We start from the raw sequence: 15,303 nt of genomic DNA on the forward strand, positions 1-15,303 counted from the left end.
AGGGAAGCCCTGGGGGTCCATGGGCTTGGATCCAGAAACTGAACACTGACCATACCCGCTGGGCACACCCACCCCCTCCCTCTGGTTTTGAGCTGCTGCAGCCCCAGCACCCCCAGTTCCTCTGCCCACAAGCCACCCCAATGTGTCCAGTCAGGGCTGGGGCTTCTTTCTCCCCTGGCGCCCTCAGCCTTGTCCCCCAGAGACGGGACAGCCCTCCTTGGGGGATGCAGAGTGGGTCCCGTGCCCCGGACAGCGGAGCAGCCCACAGACAGCGCCACCAGCCTACACACAGACACCAGGCATGCAGCACTCCACCGTCCTTTATTAGCGCCCCGCCGAGCACCCTGCTGTCTGGGGGTGCAGGACTCAGGGGACCTGGGGAGGCAGGAGGTCGCAGCCCCCAGACCACTGCGGTGGCAGTGGGACTCAGGCGCTGGTGTTTTGGGTCTCAGCTGTGGGGGGGCCTTGTGGACAGCCACGTCCACACCGGGGGCCCGGGGACACCCTGCAGCCCGCCTCTGCCTGGGGGCCGGGGAGCGAGGGGAGCGAGGGGAGCGAGGACAGCAAGGACAGCGTGGAAGCTGCGCAGCAGGCTCCTGCTGAGAGATTTTGGCGAAACTACTTGTTAAAGCAACAGGGGGCGGCGGGACCTGGTGCCTGAGGCCACGGGCCGCCCCACCCCTCCCCTGGAGCTCGGGGTGCAGCTACCCTGGAGAATGTCAGAGAAGCTCTGGTCCCACTCAGGCAAGAAAAGTGCATGTGCACGCCCCGAATCCGGTGTCAAGGCCGGGGGCTGCCCCCCCCACTCTGCCACCTAGCTCCTTGCTGGAAGCTGCTGGAAGACGGCGCCAAGGGCCGCAGAAGGGGCAGGGGACTCCGACCCTACAGAGCCTGGGCGCCCACCTTTCCCACCTCCCGGGTTAGGCGGCTGCTCAGGGAGGAAGAGACCACCCGGGACCTGGGAGGGCAGGAAGGAGGTGGGGGGACGAAGGTCCCTGGAAATGGCTCAGGCCCAGGCAGGCTGGGAGGGGTGGGGGGCAGGAGCCTGCAGCCAAGCCAGGGAGGGGGAGGCTGGGGCGGACGCCCGGCCTGGGGCAGCGCTCAGCCCCACCCCCCTCCCGGGATCAGCGCCCAGGCCTAGGCCTCCTGGGCTCGGGAAGGACCAGGCTCGGCCGCGCCCCTGCCCCTCAGGAAAGCACTTTGATGCCGAAGTGTTTGCGAAGCTGCTCCAGAAACACAAACGTGAGCACGGTGTGCGGCATGAGGCGGATGCCAGCAGGCAGGAGGCCCTAGGGGAGCACAGGGGGCAGGACGTGGAGCTGGCCCCAGGGACCCCCGCCCGCAGCCCCGCCCCCTCAGCCCCATGCCCCTCCCCCCGACCCCGCAGCCCTGACCCCCCTGATGCCCCCCTGCCCCGCCCCTGACCCCGCAGCCCCGACCTTCCTGATGCCCCCCTGTCCCGCCCCTGACCCCGCAGCCCCGACCCCCCTGATGCCCCCCTGCCCTGCCCCTGACCCCACAGCCCCCTGACCCCGCAGCCCCGACCCTCCTGATGCCCCCCTGCCCCGCCCCTGACCCCGCAGCCCCCCGACCCCGCAGCCCCGACCCCCCTGATGCCCCCCTGCCTTGCCCCTGACCCCGCAGCCCCCACCCCCCTGATGCCCCTGACCCCCTGATGCCGCCTGCAGCCCTGCCCCCACCTTGTAAAAGGCCAGCGGCCCCAGCTTGGCCGTCTCCACAGCGCAGTGGAGGACACCCTGCAGAAACAAAGCTGTGAGACGCGGCTCCTGCCGTGGACGATACGCGGCGCCCACCAGCAGCCGCGGGCAGAGGGCGGCCTGGAACCAAAGTCCTGCCAGCAGGAGGGGCCTGCGGGCAATGAGGTCCTCGGCAGCAGAAGCAGCGCCCAGGCCAGGTGACCGCTGGGCACCCCAGGCGTGGGGGGCTGGCGGGGAGAGCGGGCGCTGTAGGGACAGGGCGCCACGCACGCCCGCAGGCTCCGGGCCCGGCACCTCACCGAACTTCACTGACTACAGTGAACCGGCGGCCTCTGTAAACACGTCAAGGACTCAGATTTAAAAACACACACGGGGGACACCCGGTGTCGTGGGGCATGTGACTCTCGATCTCAGGGTCCTGAGTGCAATCCCCACGCTGGGCGTGGAGCCTACTTGAAAGAATAAAATAAAATCTTTAAAGACACACACACGGGCCGCGGGCCGCTGCAAGGCTGTGCAGGCGGGAAACGAGCCTCAGCCACACGCCAGGACCCGGACGCGGACCCCCAGCTGCGGAGCCTCACCTGGTCCCCCTGGCCCAGCACCCCCACCCGTACTCTGGGGGAATGGTGCCTGCAGCCTCCACTTGACTGTGGCAGCGTGGGGACCCCTCTCCTGGTTCCCTGCCCCCCCATACTCGGGGGGAGAACGCTGCCCGCAGCCCCGCTCACCTGATACTCGCCCTTAGAGTTCATCAGACGAGTCTTGAGTACGTCCAGGGGCTGGCACAGGATCGTGGCACATCCACCCTGGGTGGGGGGGGGCTTATCACCACTGGCAGGGCACGCAGGCGCCCTTCATAGACCCACCCCTACAAACAAAAGCCCCTGGCCTGGACGCCTGCAGGACCCCGAGGGCTGCTCCCGAGCCCTCCTGAGCCCCGCATGGGCCCTCAGCTCCCACCCGCACCTGGTCCAGCACTCACTGCGATGAAGCTGGCGACAAAGTGAGTGAAGACTCCGTCAGTCAGGTACCCGGTGCTGAGGACCAGCTGCTTGGCCTGGTCGTAGCAGGACAGCTGTGGGGGTGGAGGGGGCGGGCAGGCCTGTGAGATGGCCCCCAGCTCCAGGGAAAGTACACAGGGGCCCCCGGGGACCCCACTGGGGCTGACCACGTGCCTGCGCTGCGGTCACCTACGTGGGGACGGTGACCAGGCAGACGGGCGAGGCCCATGGGGACGGGCCTACCCACCTCCCAGCCCCCACTGTGGTCTGTGCCCAGTGCCTTCCTCCACCATCTCTCCAAGGGCTCAGGGCGGGTCCCACAGATGCTGTCCTGACAGCCCCCCGCCAGCAGAAGCCCCACCTGGCCCACGGTGACAAGCATCCCTCGACTGGATGCCATGCTTGCGCCCGAGAACAGCTTCTTCAGACCCTCTGCCGGAGAATGGAGGTCAGGCACCCAGCCAGATCCCTCGGCTCCCCCCGGACACCCCAGGCCCCTCTGCCTCCTTGGGCCCCACCAAGGGCCTGCTCCCCTTACCTTCGCGAGCCACACGGTACAAGCCGTCCAAGGCATGGGCATAGCTGCCGGGGACAGAGAATGGGTCCCCGTGAGGCCCTCCCTGACTGCCGACCCCCGGGCCCTACAGGCATCTTCCCTGGGGAGCGCCGTGCGGCTTGCACGGGCGTCAGGGGCCCCTCAGGTTCTACAAGAAAACACCTGGGCGCCAGCCCTCGAGGCTGGTCCAGAGGTGAGAGGGTGCAGCCCTTTCACTTGGTCCGCCTTCCCGGCGGCTCACACCGGCCAGAGTGGACACAGGGCTGGCCAACGCCTGCTCTCTTGCTAGGGCGTCAGGCCACAAGCACCTTGGAACCAACAGGACCTGAGACTTCATGAAAAACAGTATTTTCACCATAAAAAAAAAAAAAATATATATATATATATATCCCAACTCCCAAACCTGTTTAAAGGCCCAAACTCACTCAAATTTTTAAATTATCCTTCCTGTGAACCAGCACAAGATACAAGAAAGGTGGCGGGGGGTGGGGGCAACCTCCCGGGCCCTCCTAGCCCAGCCGCCCGCCCAGACCCGCCCCCCCCCCAAAGAACCCAGAGGCCCTCCTGACTCAGGGCAGCCGCGCTGCAGGTTTTCAAAAGCCGTCAGCCGGCCCTGTTTGCTCCCAGCTGGGGCCCGCAGAGCTGCTCAGGGCTTCCTGCTTGGCACCCCGCACCCCAAGAGCAGAACCCCGTCCCGTTACTCACTTGCGGCGCTGATTCGGGGGCAGCTTCATGTCATTCTGCATCCTGAAACAACCACACTGGCTCAGGAGGGTGGCAGGGGCCCGGACACAGAAGCTGGCGGGCATCGGGGCTCAGCCTGGCCCACCCCCCAGGAGCCAGGACCCCAAGGCCTGAGCCACCCGTCCCAGTCTGAATATGGGGCACGGCCCGCCCGGGCAGGGGGCGCACACTGACCTGACGTTCACCATATCTGCGGGCGTCCCCACGAAGCCTCCAATGCAACCTGGGCGGACAGACCGGAGCCCACGTGTGACAACTGGTGATGCCCACCTGCCCCCCCACTCCCCCGCCCTGCCGGCAGCTCACCGCTGATGGAGCCCAGCAACACCTTCTTGTAGAAAGGCAGGGGCCCCTGGCTGTCCTTGGCCACGTGGTCCCGCACCGTCTCATAGATGGCAAAGCGAGTCAGGGAGTAGGTCATCTGGGGAAGGGGGCCCGGCTCAGAGGGTGCAGGTGGAGGGACCCTCCCGGTACACAGTCTTCAGCTGAGGGGCCACGGGGTGACCCTCCCAAGGCCATACTAACCCGGGGCTGGCGGAGTCCAGAGCCGCGCGCTTGCCCCCCGTTTGCCCCCCGGGCGGGTCTCTAAGCGGAGGTCTGAGGCCGCTGGAGAGCAGGGCTGACCCTGACCCTGCGGGAGGCAGAAGCTCCCCCTGCCCCCACACCCCGCCCCCTCCCTGGGCCCGGGGTTCTTGCCTAGCCACTGTGAAAAGGAGACAGGGATGTCCCGGCCCACGGGGCAGCCACAGCGAGGAGGCAAGGCCGCCTCCGAGGCTGGGCCTGGGCCACGGCAGCCTCTCCCCCACCTGCATGGACTCTGGACCCGGGACTTTAGGACGCCCTCACCCGGAGGCCGGGGGCCTGGGAGGCAGAAGGCCCTGGCGAGAGTCCTGCCCGCCCACTGTCCTGGGCGGCGGGGCCCCCAGAGGCACCTGTCGGCACAGGGAGGCACTGAGGCCGTTGTAGAGCGCCAGGATGCCATCGGAGCGCACCACCTGCAGCGCCATGCCCGTCATGCGCAGCTTCACCTCCTGCTGCGTCTGCAGATGCACCTGTCGGGGTCACACCTGCTCAGAACAGGGCCCGCCCAGGGCCCACCCAGCTCAGCCCTGAGCCCTCTCCTGCCACCTACCACTTCTACACCCACACGAAGACCCCATGGGCTGAGTGCTGTGAGCACCCCAGTTTAGAGATGGGAAACTGAGGCACGGGGAGGCCCAGCTGGGGTGCAGAAGGGACTCCACGCCCACACCTGGCACCAACCTCTAGACTACACTATTGCTCTACGTGTGGCAATACCAGCTGACACATGGGCCCGCCAGGCCCGTGACAATACTCCACATGCGTGCCTGCGGCCTCACAGCACGGGCTGCAGGGGTGGGGTCAGCAGTGTCATTTTACAGATGAGGACACTGAGGCAGGGTGTGACCCCCAGCAAGGGGACTGCAGAGCCCCATTTCTTAGCCAGACCACGTCTCAAAAGAGTGATCAAAGTTACGGGGACTCCAGAGGCAGCCTGACAGCCTGCCAGCGGGCTTGGAAGAGACGGCAGGAGTCTGGCGGGGGAGGACGCGCCTGCTGTTCACCCCAGCCTGGGCGGCCCCAGTCACGTTCTGGGGGGCCTGCTTGGGCAGGTTACGGGCCCTCCTGCCTCGGTTTCCCTCAGTGGGGGTACCCCTCCCTTCCTTCTCTGTCGCTGCCCAGAGGACTGGGTGGCGGGGCAGCGGAGGTGGGAGGGGCGCTCCGCTCAGCCACAGCCGCCAGCTGGACAGGACAGAGGGCACTGGGCCTGGGGGCAAGGGGGCCACGCAGGAAGCGGCCCTCGTCCAGGCAGGGAGCAGCTGTGAGGCCTGAGCCGGGGCAGGAGGCAAAGTGAGACCAAAGAGCTGTAATTACTCCAGTGGCCTCGCCGCAGAGAGGCAACAAGCCGGCCTCCCTGCCGACCTCCCGCCCGCTGCACCCCGCAGAGGACTGAGGGCTCCCGGGCCAGACAGCAGAGTCCTGTGGCTGCGGCCTCCCGTGACCCCCTCCTGGCAGCATCGGCAGCAAACCAGCACCCAGGGGCAGAGCGTGGGGCGGTGATGCCCAACGGAGCCCTGGACTCTGGGCCGTCCCGAGGGCCTGGGGAAGCTGTGTCCACCCACAGCCAGGCGCACACCTAACCCTCAGGGCCCCACGGCGGGGGTGGGGGGGGCAGGGCCAGGCACAAGGACCTGTGGGGGCGGGGAGAGCCAGACAACACAGACACGGGGAAGGTTCTTCCTTCCCCAAACCAAAGAGCACCTTCCTCCTCACCGTCACCGCTCCTTCCCGGAGCCCGGCACCCTCCAGGCCTGGCCCCGCTCCCCTGGCCGCCCCTCAGGCCCCACGCAGGCCTCTCCCAGGACGGGTCGAGCCAGGGCCGAGCTGTGCCGCCCCATCTGCTGATCCTGCCTTGACCGGCGGGGATCGTTTCTACTAGAAAAGTCAATCTCTTTCATTTAGGACAAGAGCTGCTCAAAGAAACATATCCTCAAGTGGAGGGAGGGCTGAGGTTTGGGTCTACGGGGCCAGGGCGCCAGTGCCCCCCTGGGGCTGCCGGGGGTGGGAAGGAGGGGGCCGGGCCGGGGCAGGGCCTCGGGGGCAGACCGAGCTGTGCTTTGCATCATCGGCCCTTTGTTCTCTGGGGAGAAAGGGGCAGAAACGCCCCCGCGCCGGCTGCCCCGGGAGACAAGAGCAGCTCTGTCGCGGACCGGGCCGCCCCGTAGGCACTTTCCTACAGAAAGTAGAGCCGCGTGTGAACGCTGCGGCCGCCTCCCGGGCCCGCGCCGCAGGTGCGCCCCAGGTGCCCCACCCAGGGGAGGCAGCCCCCGGCGCCCCCACGCCCTCCCTCGGTCGCCCCCGCGCCGCTGGACCCACGGAGCCGCGGCCCACTCGGAGCCCGCACAGTCCGTCCTCAGAAGTGCGGCGCGGACCCTGGCCAGAGGCCCGGCGCGGGGCCCAAGGTCACACAGGTAGCGGGGGCACGGCCGGGGGAGGGGCGGCGGGCGCACGGCGGCATCTCCACGCCCGCGGCAGGTGTCCGCGCAGGGAGCTCGGCCCCCCGCCCCCCCGGCCCCCCGGCGCCCCCGCCCTCACCTTGAGCAGGTCCAGCGGGTGCGTGCAGCAGGCGGCCCCGCAGGAGGCCAGGCCCCCGAAGTACCAGCGCGACACGCGCGCCTCCGCCGCCATGGCCCCGCCGCGGACGCCCCGAGCGCCCCCGCCGCCCCCCGCCGCCCCCGCCGCCCCCCCGCGGCGCCCCGGCCCCGCCGCCGCACGCGCGAGGTTCAAAGCGCCACCCGCCACCCGCGCCCCGCGCAGCCAATGCGCCCGCGCGGGCCTGGGGGCGGGGCCAGCGGGGGCGGGGCCAGCGGGACCACGCCTCCCCCGGGGGCGGAGCGCGCGTCTTAAAGCGGCCGCGGCCCGTCAGCGGAGCCGAGCGGGCGTCGCCGAGCCGCCCGCAGCTGCGCCCAGGGCTGGGGTGTGGCGGGGCTAGGGCGCACCGACCGCAGGGAGCCTGCTGGGCGGGCCTGCTCCACTCCGCCGGGGAATCTGGCGTCCCCCGGCCCCCAGGCTCCGGCCGTCCCAGGGTCACCCCCACGCCTAGGGCTGGTCCCCGAAGGTCACCGCGAAGGAGCAGCCTCGGCTCTGGGCCAGGCGCCGCCACTCCTCCTGCAAACAACCCGCCCCAGCCGCGGCCCTGACCTTGCACCCAGTGTCCCAGCCCAGCCACGCTGGCCCTGGGATCAGCCCTGGGACTCGTGCATCTGCAGGAGGTAGCAGAGATTCTTTTTTGGAGCCAGTGTGCGGATTACACAGAAAACTAGAGGCGAACGACAGTTCGGGGAGACCAGCAGCCCTCTCCGGGGCTCCCAGCCAAGTCCAGCCTCAGGTCTGCTCTGACCAGACAGCGCTAGGCAGATATCCTGGAAGAGGACAGTTGGCAGGCTGCCTGCCCCCCGAGATACCCACCTGTGTGCAGATTCTCAGTCTCATCCCACATCCAGCAAACAGGTGGTACAAGTGTGCTCCTAGGTGAAAGATGCACCTGCTGGCCAGAGGGGAATTCTGCATCTCCAGGGCTACATTACAACAGGGACACATGGACCCAGGAGTTCTCTGCAGCTTCCAATCTCAGAGAAGGCAGAGCCAGACCCACTGCAGCACCCCCACCCAAAGGGAGAAGTGTGAGGGGCATTGCAGAAACAACTCTGGATCCCATGAACCTGCCAAGCGCCGTGACCAAGTCCAGCCAGGCCTCTGAGCGTCCTGTGACTATGTCAGCAGCATGGTACGGGTCAGCAAACTTTTGTTTGCTTAAAGCTGCCACTTGGAGACTGTCTTCTAGAACCCTAGGAGGCCTCTCACCCCTGAGGTCTTCAGCTCGGGAAGTGAACAGCTGCAGAGATAGTGTCCAGCCCAGGAATGCTGAGGACCCTGGGAGGTGGGGGGAGTCAGCCATATAGGCATCCCGCTTTATCTCAAGTGGACGGGTGGGACTGAGGAAGATGCAAGCTGCAGACTAGATGGAAACACAGCCGGGAGGAGGCATGAGGGGGCAGGGTCACAGCAATTCACCGGAGGAAACAGTTCTAAGAGCATGGGGTTCTTGATCTTGGGGTTCTGTGCTCAAGCTCCACATTGGACATAGAGCTTACTTAAAAAGATTATACTTCTACACATCAGTAATAAACAAATTAGGAAAAACAATTCCATTAAAAACCCAGAGAAGATGCGAGACACACACCAGAGCTCTGCAAAGAAGTGAAATGTGTCATCAAAGAGATGGCTTTCACACCTAAGCCCTTTATTTAGAAGCAGAGCTAACAGGGACACCCAGGTGGCTCAGCAGTTGAGCATCTACCTTCAGCTCAGGGTGTGACCCAAGGTCCTGGGATCGAGTTTCAAGTTTCGCACCGGGCTCCTGCAGGGAGCCTGCTTCTCCCTCTGCCTCTCATGAATAAATAAATGAAATCTTTAAAAGAAAAAAAAAAAAAGGCAGCAGCTGCAGAGCTAACAGACCGAGCTGATTGGCCTCCTTGCCATTGTCCCACCAGAAGTCAGTAGCCCATTCTGAGACCCAAGCCAGCACAAAACCTGCCCTTGTCATTCGGGATAAATCACGATGTCCAAATCTCTGATTAGCCCCGGGACAGCACCATCCACACATGACTGCAAAGCAGCAAACAAGTGGGTGACATGGTGCGTGCTGCTCCCCTCACTGTGGTCACATCAGCAAGAGTCCTGAACCTGCAGTGGGCTGGGACACCCTGGTGCACAGGCCCAGGACCGCCCCCAGAGGAGAACAGCAGATCCCTGAGGCTTAGGAGCAGAAGCTGAAGATACCAAACATAAAACATACCAAACTAAAAACATAAAGAACAGCAGCATGGCACGCCCTCGAGAAGTGGAAACAGGCGAGAAGTCCTGGAAAATGGGAAGTGCAAGTATGGAGAACCTTCTTAAGGAAAAGTGGGACTTTGGGAGCTATAGGTCAGGGAACTCAAAAAGATCCCCAGCTGACCTCTCAAGTGGATCACAAAGACTTGTGCACAAACCCAAGGTCTTAGATGGGGAGGTCAGGTGAGGTCCTAAAACAGGCTGCCTGGCCAGACCTCTTGCCGGGGCACTCCCACTTCCCCATGCTGCTGGGGGAGGACCGATGGGGCCATGGGAGGGACAGGCAGCCGCCTGGAAGGTCCTGGACCCGGCTGGAGGCAGGGGTTGGCTCCAGGTCTCTTCTGCAGTTCATCAGCATGGACAGAGACCCAGTATGCTAACTCCCACTAGGATCTGACAGGACCTTGGAAGGACTCACGTGGGTGCCATCAGGCCAATTCAGGACGCACAGCAGACCCACCTCCCCGTGCTGTGTCCTGTGGGCCAGGCCAAGTGGCCTCCGGGGACCCAGGCACACCCCATCTATCGCCAGGTCGGAGACACAACTTTATTGGCCAACTGCAGACCAGAGTAGATCAAGCCCAGAGGTGGGGGGAAGGGGGATGGAGGGAGGCACCATCAGGGACGGCGACGCCAGGCAGGCAGAATGAGGGCCTGAAGGCCGTGGGGTATGGCACCAGTTGTACTTCTGAGCAGCCACCCCTACGATGTCCAACACAGAACAGGGGGTCCTAATCATCACCTCAACTCCCCTAGAACATGCAGACTCTGTAGATCACCTGAAGAAGGCCTAGGCTGAGAGCTGTCCCTGAGTTCAGACCACATTCTTCCCCCAGAAGAGGCAGCTGGGTCAGCAGGATACCCGCCCCAGGAGGCCCAGCAGTCACCTTCCTTGGGGGGAGGCACGCCCAGCTGATGGTAAATCATTAATCCTTAGGGACTGCCCAGGGCCACAGACTTGGCCAGTGGGGCTCTCTGGGTCAGGGAGCAGCCTTTCAACAAGGAGGCTCGGCAGGAAGCACATCCTCTGGGGGCCCTTCAAGTCCTGGGCTGGGCACGCCCACCCGGGAGCACACCAGCTCCCCAGGCCTGTCCTAAGGGCCCAGGCTGGGCGCTCCCAGATGCAATGTCCCCTTCTGGTCCCGCAGCCCTGTTCCTGCAGGTTATTCTTCCAACAGGACCAGGGCGGGGGCGGGGGGGGATACATGGGGGCCTGCAAATGCCTCATCTCCTGCTTCAGTCTGCTAAAGACCCTCACAGGTGCCCCAAACCCACCTCCTAGGTGACATCTGGCATCAGTCACGTGCCAGCTGTTGCTGCCCAGGCAGGACTGGTGCTGCTGCCAGCCCTGGGAGGTCAGGCCCCTGCACAGAGGACCTGGAGGTGGTGGCCGCCCCTCACACATCCCGCTGAGGGGTGAGGGGGCCAGGAAGGAGCCCTGCCCCCCCAGATGGCCATCCTAGCCAGCTACACGCCACCCGCCTGGCAGCCCACCTAGACACACCACTCTGCACACACCGCACCCGAACAATGTATTTTTCTCAGTGGCCACCAGGGGGTGCATGTTGACCGTGGTATGTTCTAGAGTCCACCTCCCTGGTGCTCACACAGGAGCCACGGCCCCCATCCCAGCAGGTCCATCCAGAGTTGGCCAAGGTGTGCCAGTGCCGCAGTTCTGAGCAGATCCCGGATGTTGGGGGTGTGGCGGGTGGGGCCTCACCCAGGTCCCAGGGACCCGTGTCCACCAGTCCTCAAAGCGGCCTACTCCAGAACCACGGTGCCACCCACCGCCTCCAGGGCTGCCTTGATCTTCTCCGCCTCTGCCTTGGCGACGTTGGCTTTAATTTCCTGGGGCAGGGACTCCACCAGCTTCTTTGCCTACCATAGAGCAAAGTCAGATTGGGCCTGGGTTCTGTGCCCACCTGCCCCAGAAGGGGCCAGTCCCGGTGCTGCTGCCACGTTAGGGACAGCAGGAGGACCGCGCCGCACACGGAGCTCACCTGGACGAGATTTATGCCCGGGATGTAGTTCTTGATCTCCTTGATCAGCTTCACCTTATCCACGGGCTTTGCTTCCGTTAGGCGGACAGTGAAATGTGTCCGTTCTTTCTGTTTGGGGATCTCTTCTTCTACTGCCTGAGGGGAAGTGGAGGCACCAGGTAAAGCAGGCATATTCACTCCCGGGCCACCCTATCCTGTAACCCCTAGGCCAGCCCAGCAAGGCCTGCAGTTCTAGCAGGAGGCCGCTCAGAGCCTTCCCTCTGACACACTCCCCAGTGAGACGCGGTTCCCTGGCTGCAAACCCTACCTCTCTCTGGAGGCTGCTCTCAAACAGCCGCTCAAGTTCCCGCACCCCGTAAACGCTGTAACTGGGGCACAGGCAGGGTGACATCAACAGGTCTTATCCAACACTGTCTCAGGAAAGCAGTGTTCCCATCCTCAGCTCAACCCCAAATCACAGGTGGGTGACAACCTGACAGGCAGTCCCAGCCCCGCTGTCACCTGGCGACCCACATCAGGACTGTGCTGAGTGCTCCCTGCAGCCACATGTGAGACTCAGCAGCACCAGTGGGGAGCAGGGGGCCACCTGGCATGGCGGCCTGAGGCAGTCCTGGTTTGGATTTGCCCCCCGGTTACTACCAGCATCCCTTCATTCTCAGAAGAGTTCCAGCTCAAACAAATTTCATAGTAATTCTCTCTCCTTGCCCCAAATGTTCAGCCTGAATCTCATCTGCCTGTAAAGGTACCAGTTCACGCAGACAGGAGAAGTGGAGCTGACGGCCATGGAACCATCAGACACATCTGGGACATGGGACACTCCCCAGGACCCCTGACCTGGCTTCCTCAGCATTGGATGGCTGGGGAAAGGGGACTGAGGCCAGGATCCAGACTTCAGAGACCCAGAGGCCAGATGCAGCACACAGACCTTGTTCAGACGAGAGCAAACCCACTGCTATAAAGTCCGGGACTATCAGCTAAATCTGAGCAGACGAGCTAGAGGATGACCATTAACTATGTTTCTTGCACAAATGGCTCGCAGCTACATTAAGAAAACAGCTACCCGGGATGCCCGGGTGGCTCAGCGGTTGAGCATCTGCCTGTGGCTCAGGGTCTGATCCCGGAATCCTGGGATCGAGTCCCACGTCTGGCTTCCTGCGTGGAGCCTGCTTCTTCCTCTGCCTGTGTCTCTGCCTCTCTCTCTATCATGAATAAATAAATAAAATCTTAAAAAAGAAAAAAAAAAAGAAAGAAAATAGCTGCTCGTTGAGAGATGTGCTGGAACACCGAGGAAGGACAGACCAGGAATGTGCTTTAAGCTTCAAGGAACAAGGAAGAGTAAATGGGGCAAAACCTTGATTGTTGCGGAGGCTGGGGGATACACACATGGGTCACTATTTGTACTCACAGATAACCCGAGCTATTGCTAACAGAAATTGCAATACCTGCCCCCAAACCAAAGAACCAAACACAAAACACAATAAATTAGTGTGTGGCTTCAGATCTGTTGGATTCCTCGTGGAGATCCACCCCCGCCCACCGCCTCCCCGACGTCTGCTCCAGCCCTGGATGTACCCCATGCAGGCTCTCGTGCCTGCTGGCCTTCTGCTGGGAGTGCCCTGCTCTCTTCCCGTATTCCTCACATCTCCCCCACGGCGTCACCTCCTTTTTGGGGCCTTCCTTGAAATTGTAACCATCCCCTTCCTTAAGCCTTCTTCCCTACATTTCTCCACAACACTTATTATGCTCTGCTACTCAGTAAAATTTTCCTTTTTCCTCTTATTCGGATCATCGCCAATTTCTCTCCATGAGAAACAATCTCCATGCAGGCAGGGACCTGTACATCTCGGCGGGGAGGAGGCCCCTATGAGGCTGCAGGGGAGCCCACAGCCAGCACACACGGGTTTGCGGGATGTGTCGGCTGATGCAGGACCAAGATGAGGGACAATGAGAGAAATCTGGCTGGCTGGCCACGTGACATGGGAAGAACAGGTACTAGAGAAAAACCGTTCTGCACGGGGCCCTGACCTGGGCTCACCTCGGGGGCTGCTGCGGCAGGGGCAGCACTGGGCATCGCGCCACCCATCGGCATGAGTCCAACATCCTGGATCTTCAGTGTTTTCTGCAGGGAGAGAGGAGAGAATAGTCTCAGCAGTCGCCCATCACATCCAAAGATACACAACAAGCCTGGCACGGAGCGCATGTACTTTGTACCCAGGGAGCACGCCCCAGACAGACCAGGGACAAGACACAGGCTGTGGTACCTTCAGGAGCTCGTTGAGATCTGAGATCTCCAGGAGTGTGAGGCTGGCGATGTCCTGGACCAGCTGCTGGATCTTGGGGGGATACTCTTTGGGGGCGTTATCCAGGGGTGCACCGGCGAGGGCCTCCCCCATCCGATGGCTGCTGCATCTCATCAGCCGCACGGCGCAGACGCGGGGCACCTGTTGCCTAGCCCCCCATTCAAACAGAGCTGTCAGCCGGGCTCGGGCGGCTCGGGCGGCTCGGGCGCAGGCGCTGTGAGCTCAGGTCTAGCTCCCGGGTCCCAAGGCCGGCTTCTCGGATTCCAGGGTCCACGTGGATAAGGGGATTGCCCAGCTACCTTAAACCCTCCAATGACTTTTAGAAATGCACGCAGGCATTTGCAGACGTGAGACCCACGTTAGTTTCCGGGTCGAAAGACTGTGGGGCCACGAGAGCAGGGCAGTAACTTGAATGCATTCATTCCGACGCACTAGGCATGTCCGAGCCGGGGCCCTCGGGCGGCACAAGGCCAGACCCGCCGACGGAAGCCCTAGCACGTCCCTGGGGTTGCGGGGGACACTGCGGCTGGGGAGGGCTGGCGACCTGTGTGAGGTCACCCGGGGCCACCCCTGCAGTCAGCAGCCCGCGAGGTTAGGGAGCCGGCGCCGGGGCCCTCGCGACGCCCACCTCCGCCGGGACCGCCGCCCCGGGGGCACCCGCCCGCCGCGCGCGGACGCCGCCGCCGCCCTGCACCCCATGTTGCCCGCGGAGGGCCCCAACCCGGCCACCCGCCAGGCCTCGGCGGGCCGCGTACCTGGCGAGACGGAGCGCAGCGCCCTGAAGCCTGAGACACGACCCCCAAAGGGGGCGAGCGGCCGGCGGCAGCATCGGTCCGCGGGCGGGAAGGTCACACGCGGCTCCCCGAGAGGAGGACGCTCTAGCCGCCGGGGCCGCCGAGCATACGAGCTGGAGACGACGCTCTAGCCGCCGGGGCCGCCGAGCATACGAGCTGGAGACGACGCTCTAGCCGCCGGGGCCGCCGAGCATACGAGCTGGAGATGACGCTCTAGCCCACGAGGCCTCCGGGGAAACGAGCCGGAGACGACGCTCTAGCCGCGGCTGCGCTTCCTTCCTCTCGCTCCCCAAGGTTACCCACAAGGCGGCGAGCCGCGCAGGCGCAGTGGCTCGTTGTAGGCCGCCCGGCGTCGGGGTCGGCCGGGGCACGACGGTGGCCTGCGAGGCCCTTTCCGCGCTGGGCGACCGCAGGCCCAAGGCGGCCGACGCTCGGGGAGGCCTGGGCCCGTAGCCTCTGCTCTGCCGCGGGGCGCGCACGAGGGTCCCGAGCGCCCACTCGGCAGGTGCTGCCGCCGCCCGAGGTCACCTGCGGGCAGCCTCGTCCGTGCCCGCCCGACATTCCTGGTGACGGGGGCGGAGGACGTGTGAGCACCGGCTCTGCGCCAGCCGCCCGCCCCGCCCGCGCCCCGCCAACACCCGGCGTGTGCGCCCCGGGGGCCCCGCTCGGCCGTTTTCTAGGAGCCCGGCCCGGAGCAGCGCCCCCACGCTGGCCAGGCGGAGCTCACGCGGCCTGAGCCTGGAGGAGCTAATGCTGGGGTCGCCCAGGG

At 64.4% G+C, this 15,303-nt stretch overlaps 2 protein-coding genes across 3 annotated transcripts; both read right to left on the bottom strand.

The window, feature by feature from the left end:
* Positions 1-302: 302 nt before the first annotated feature.
* Positions 303-8,051, bottom strand: SLC25A10 (solute carrier family 25 member 10). Of its 2 annotated transcripts, none has more exons than XM_025468306.3 (11): positions 8,013-8,051; positions 4,955-5,074; positions 4,329-4,443; positions 4,197-4,245; positions 3,984-4,025; positions 3,261-3,304; positions 3,084-3,154; positions 2,704-2,796; positions 2,450-2,527; positions 1,701-1,757; positions 303-1,289 (listed from the first exon to the last, which is right to left on the bottom strand). In XM_025468306.3, the coding sequence occupies exons 1-11, from the start codon at positions 8,034-8,036 to the stop codon at positions 1,188-1,190; spliced, it is 795 nt and encodes a 264-aa protein (XP_025324091.3). In that variant the 5' UTR covers positions 8,037-8,051; the 3' UTR covers positions 303-1,187. The 2 variants fall into 2 exon arrangements, with proteins under 2 accessions (XP_025324091.3, XP_025324092.1); XM_025468307.3 differs by lacking the exon at positions 8,013-8,051 and adding an exon at positions 7,140-7,267.
* A 2,904-nt stretch (positions 8,052-10,955) lies between these two features.
* Positions 10,956-15,143, bottom strand: MRPL12 (mitochondrial ribosomal protein L12). Its single transcript, XM_025468311.3, has 5 exons — positions 14,496-15,143; positions 13,702-13,888; positions 13,476-13,559; positions 11,441-11,575; positions 10,956-11,318 (listed from the first exon to the last, which is right to left on the bottom strand). Exons 1-5 carry the CDS (start codon positions 14,567-14,569, stop codon positions 11,202-11,204), a joined length of 597 nt encoding a protein of 198 aa, XP_025324096.1. The 5' UTR covers positions 14,570-15,143; the 3' UTR covers positions 10,956-11,201.
* Between the last annotated feature and the right edge of the window lie 160 nt (positions 15,144-15,303).

Source organism: Canis lupus, chromosome 9 (assembly GCF_003254725.2).
Source record: "Canis lupus dingo isolate Sandy chromosome 9, ASM325472v2, whole genome shotgun sequence".
Classification (NCBI taxonomy): domain Eukaryota; kingdom Metazoa; phylum Chordata; class Mammalia; order Carnivora; family Canidae; genus Canis; species Canis lupus.

What these genes read in the sequence shown, in the direction of transcription:
- SLC25A10 (XM_025468307.3), bottom strand. Translation starts at nt 7,232, where the DNA reads ATGGCGGCGGAGGCGCGCGTGTCGCGCTGGTACTTCGGGGGCCTGGCC. An exon ending in ACCCGCTGGACCTGCTCAAG is followed by an intron (nt 5,075 to 7,139) that starts GTGAGGGCGGGG and finishes TGACCCCGACAG; the next exon opens with GTGCATCTGCAGACGCAGCA. An exon ending in GGCCGCTGGCCTTTTACAAG is followed by an intron (nt 1,290 to 1,700) that starts GTGGGGGCAGGG and finishes GTGCTCCCCTAG; the next exon opens with GGCCTCCTGCCTGCTGGCAT.
- MRPL12 (XM_025468311.3), bottom strand. Translation starts at nt 14,569, where the DNA reads ATGCTGCCGCCGGCCGCTCGCCCCCTTTGGGGGTCGTGTCTCAGGCTT. An exon ending in CTGCCGCAGCAGCCCCCGAG is followed by an intron (nt 11,576 to 13,475) that starts GTGAGCCCAGGT and finishes ACTTCCCCTCAG; the next exon opens with GCAGTAGAAGAAGAGATCCC. An exon ending in CGGGCATAAATCTCGTCCAG is followed by an intron (nt 11,319 to 11,440) that starts GTGAGCTCCGTG and finishes GCTCTATGGTAG; the next exon opens with GCAAAGAAGCTGGTGGAGTC.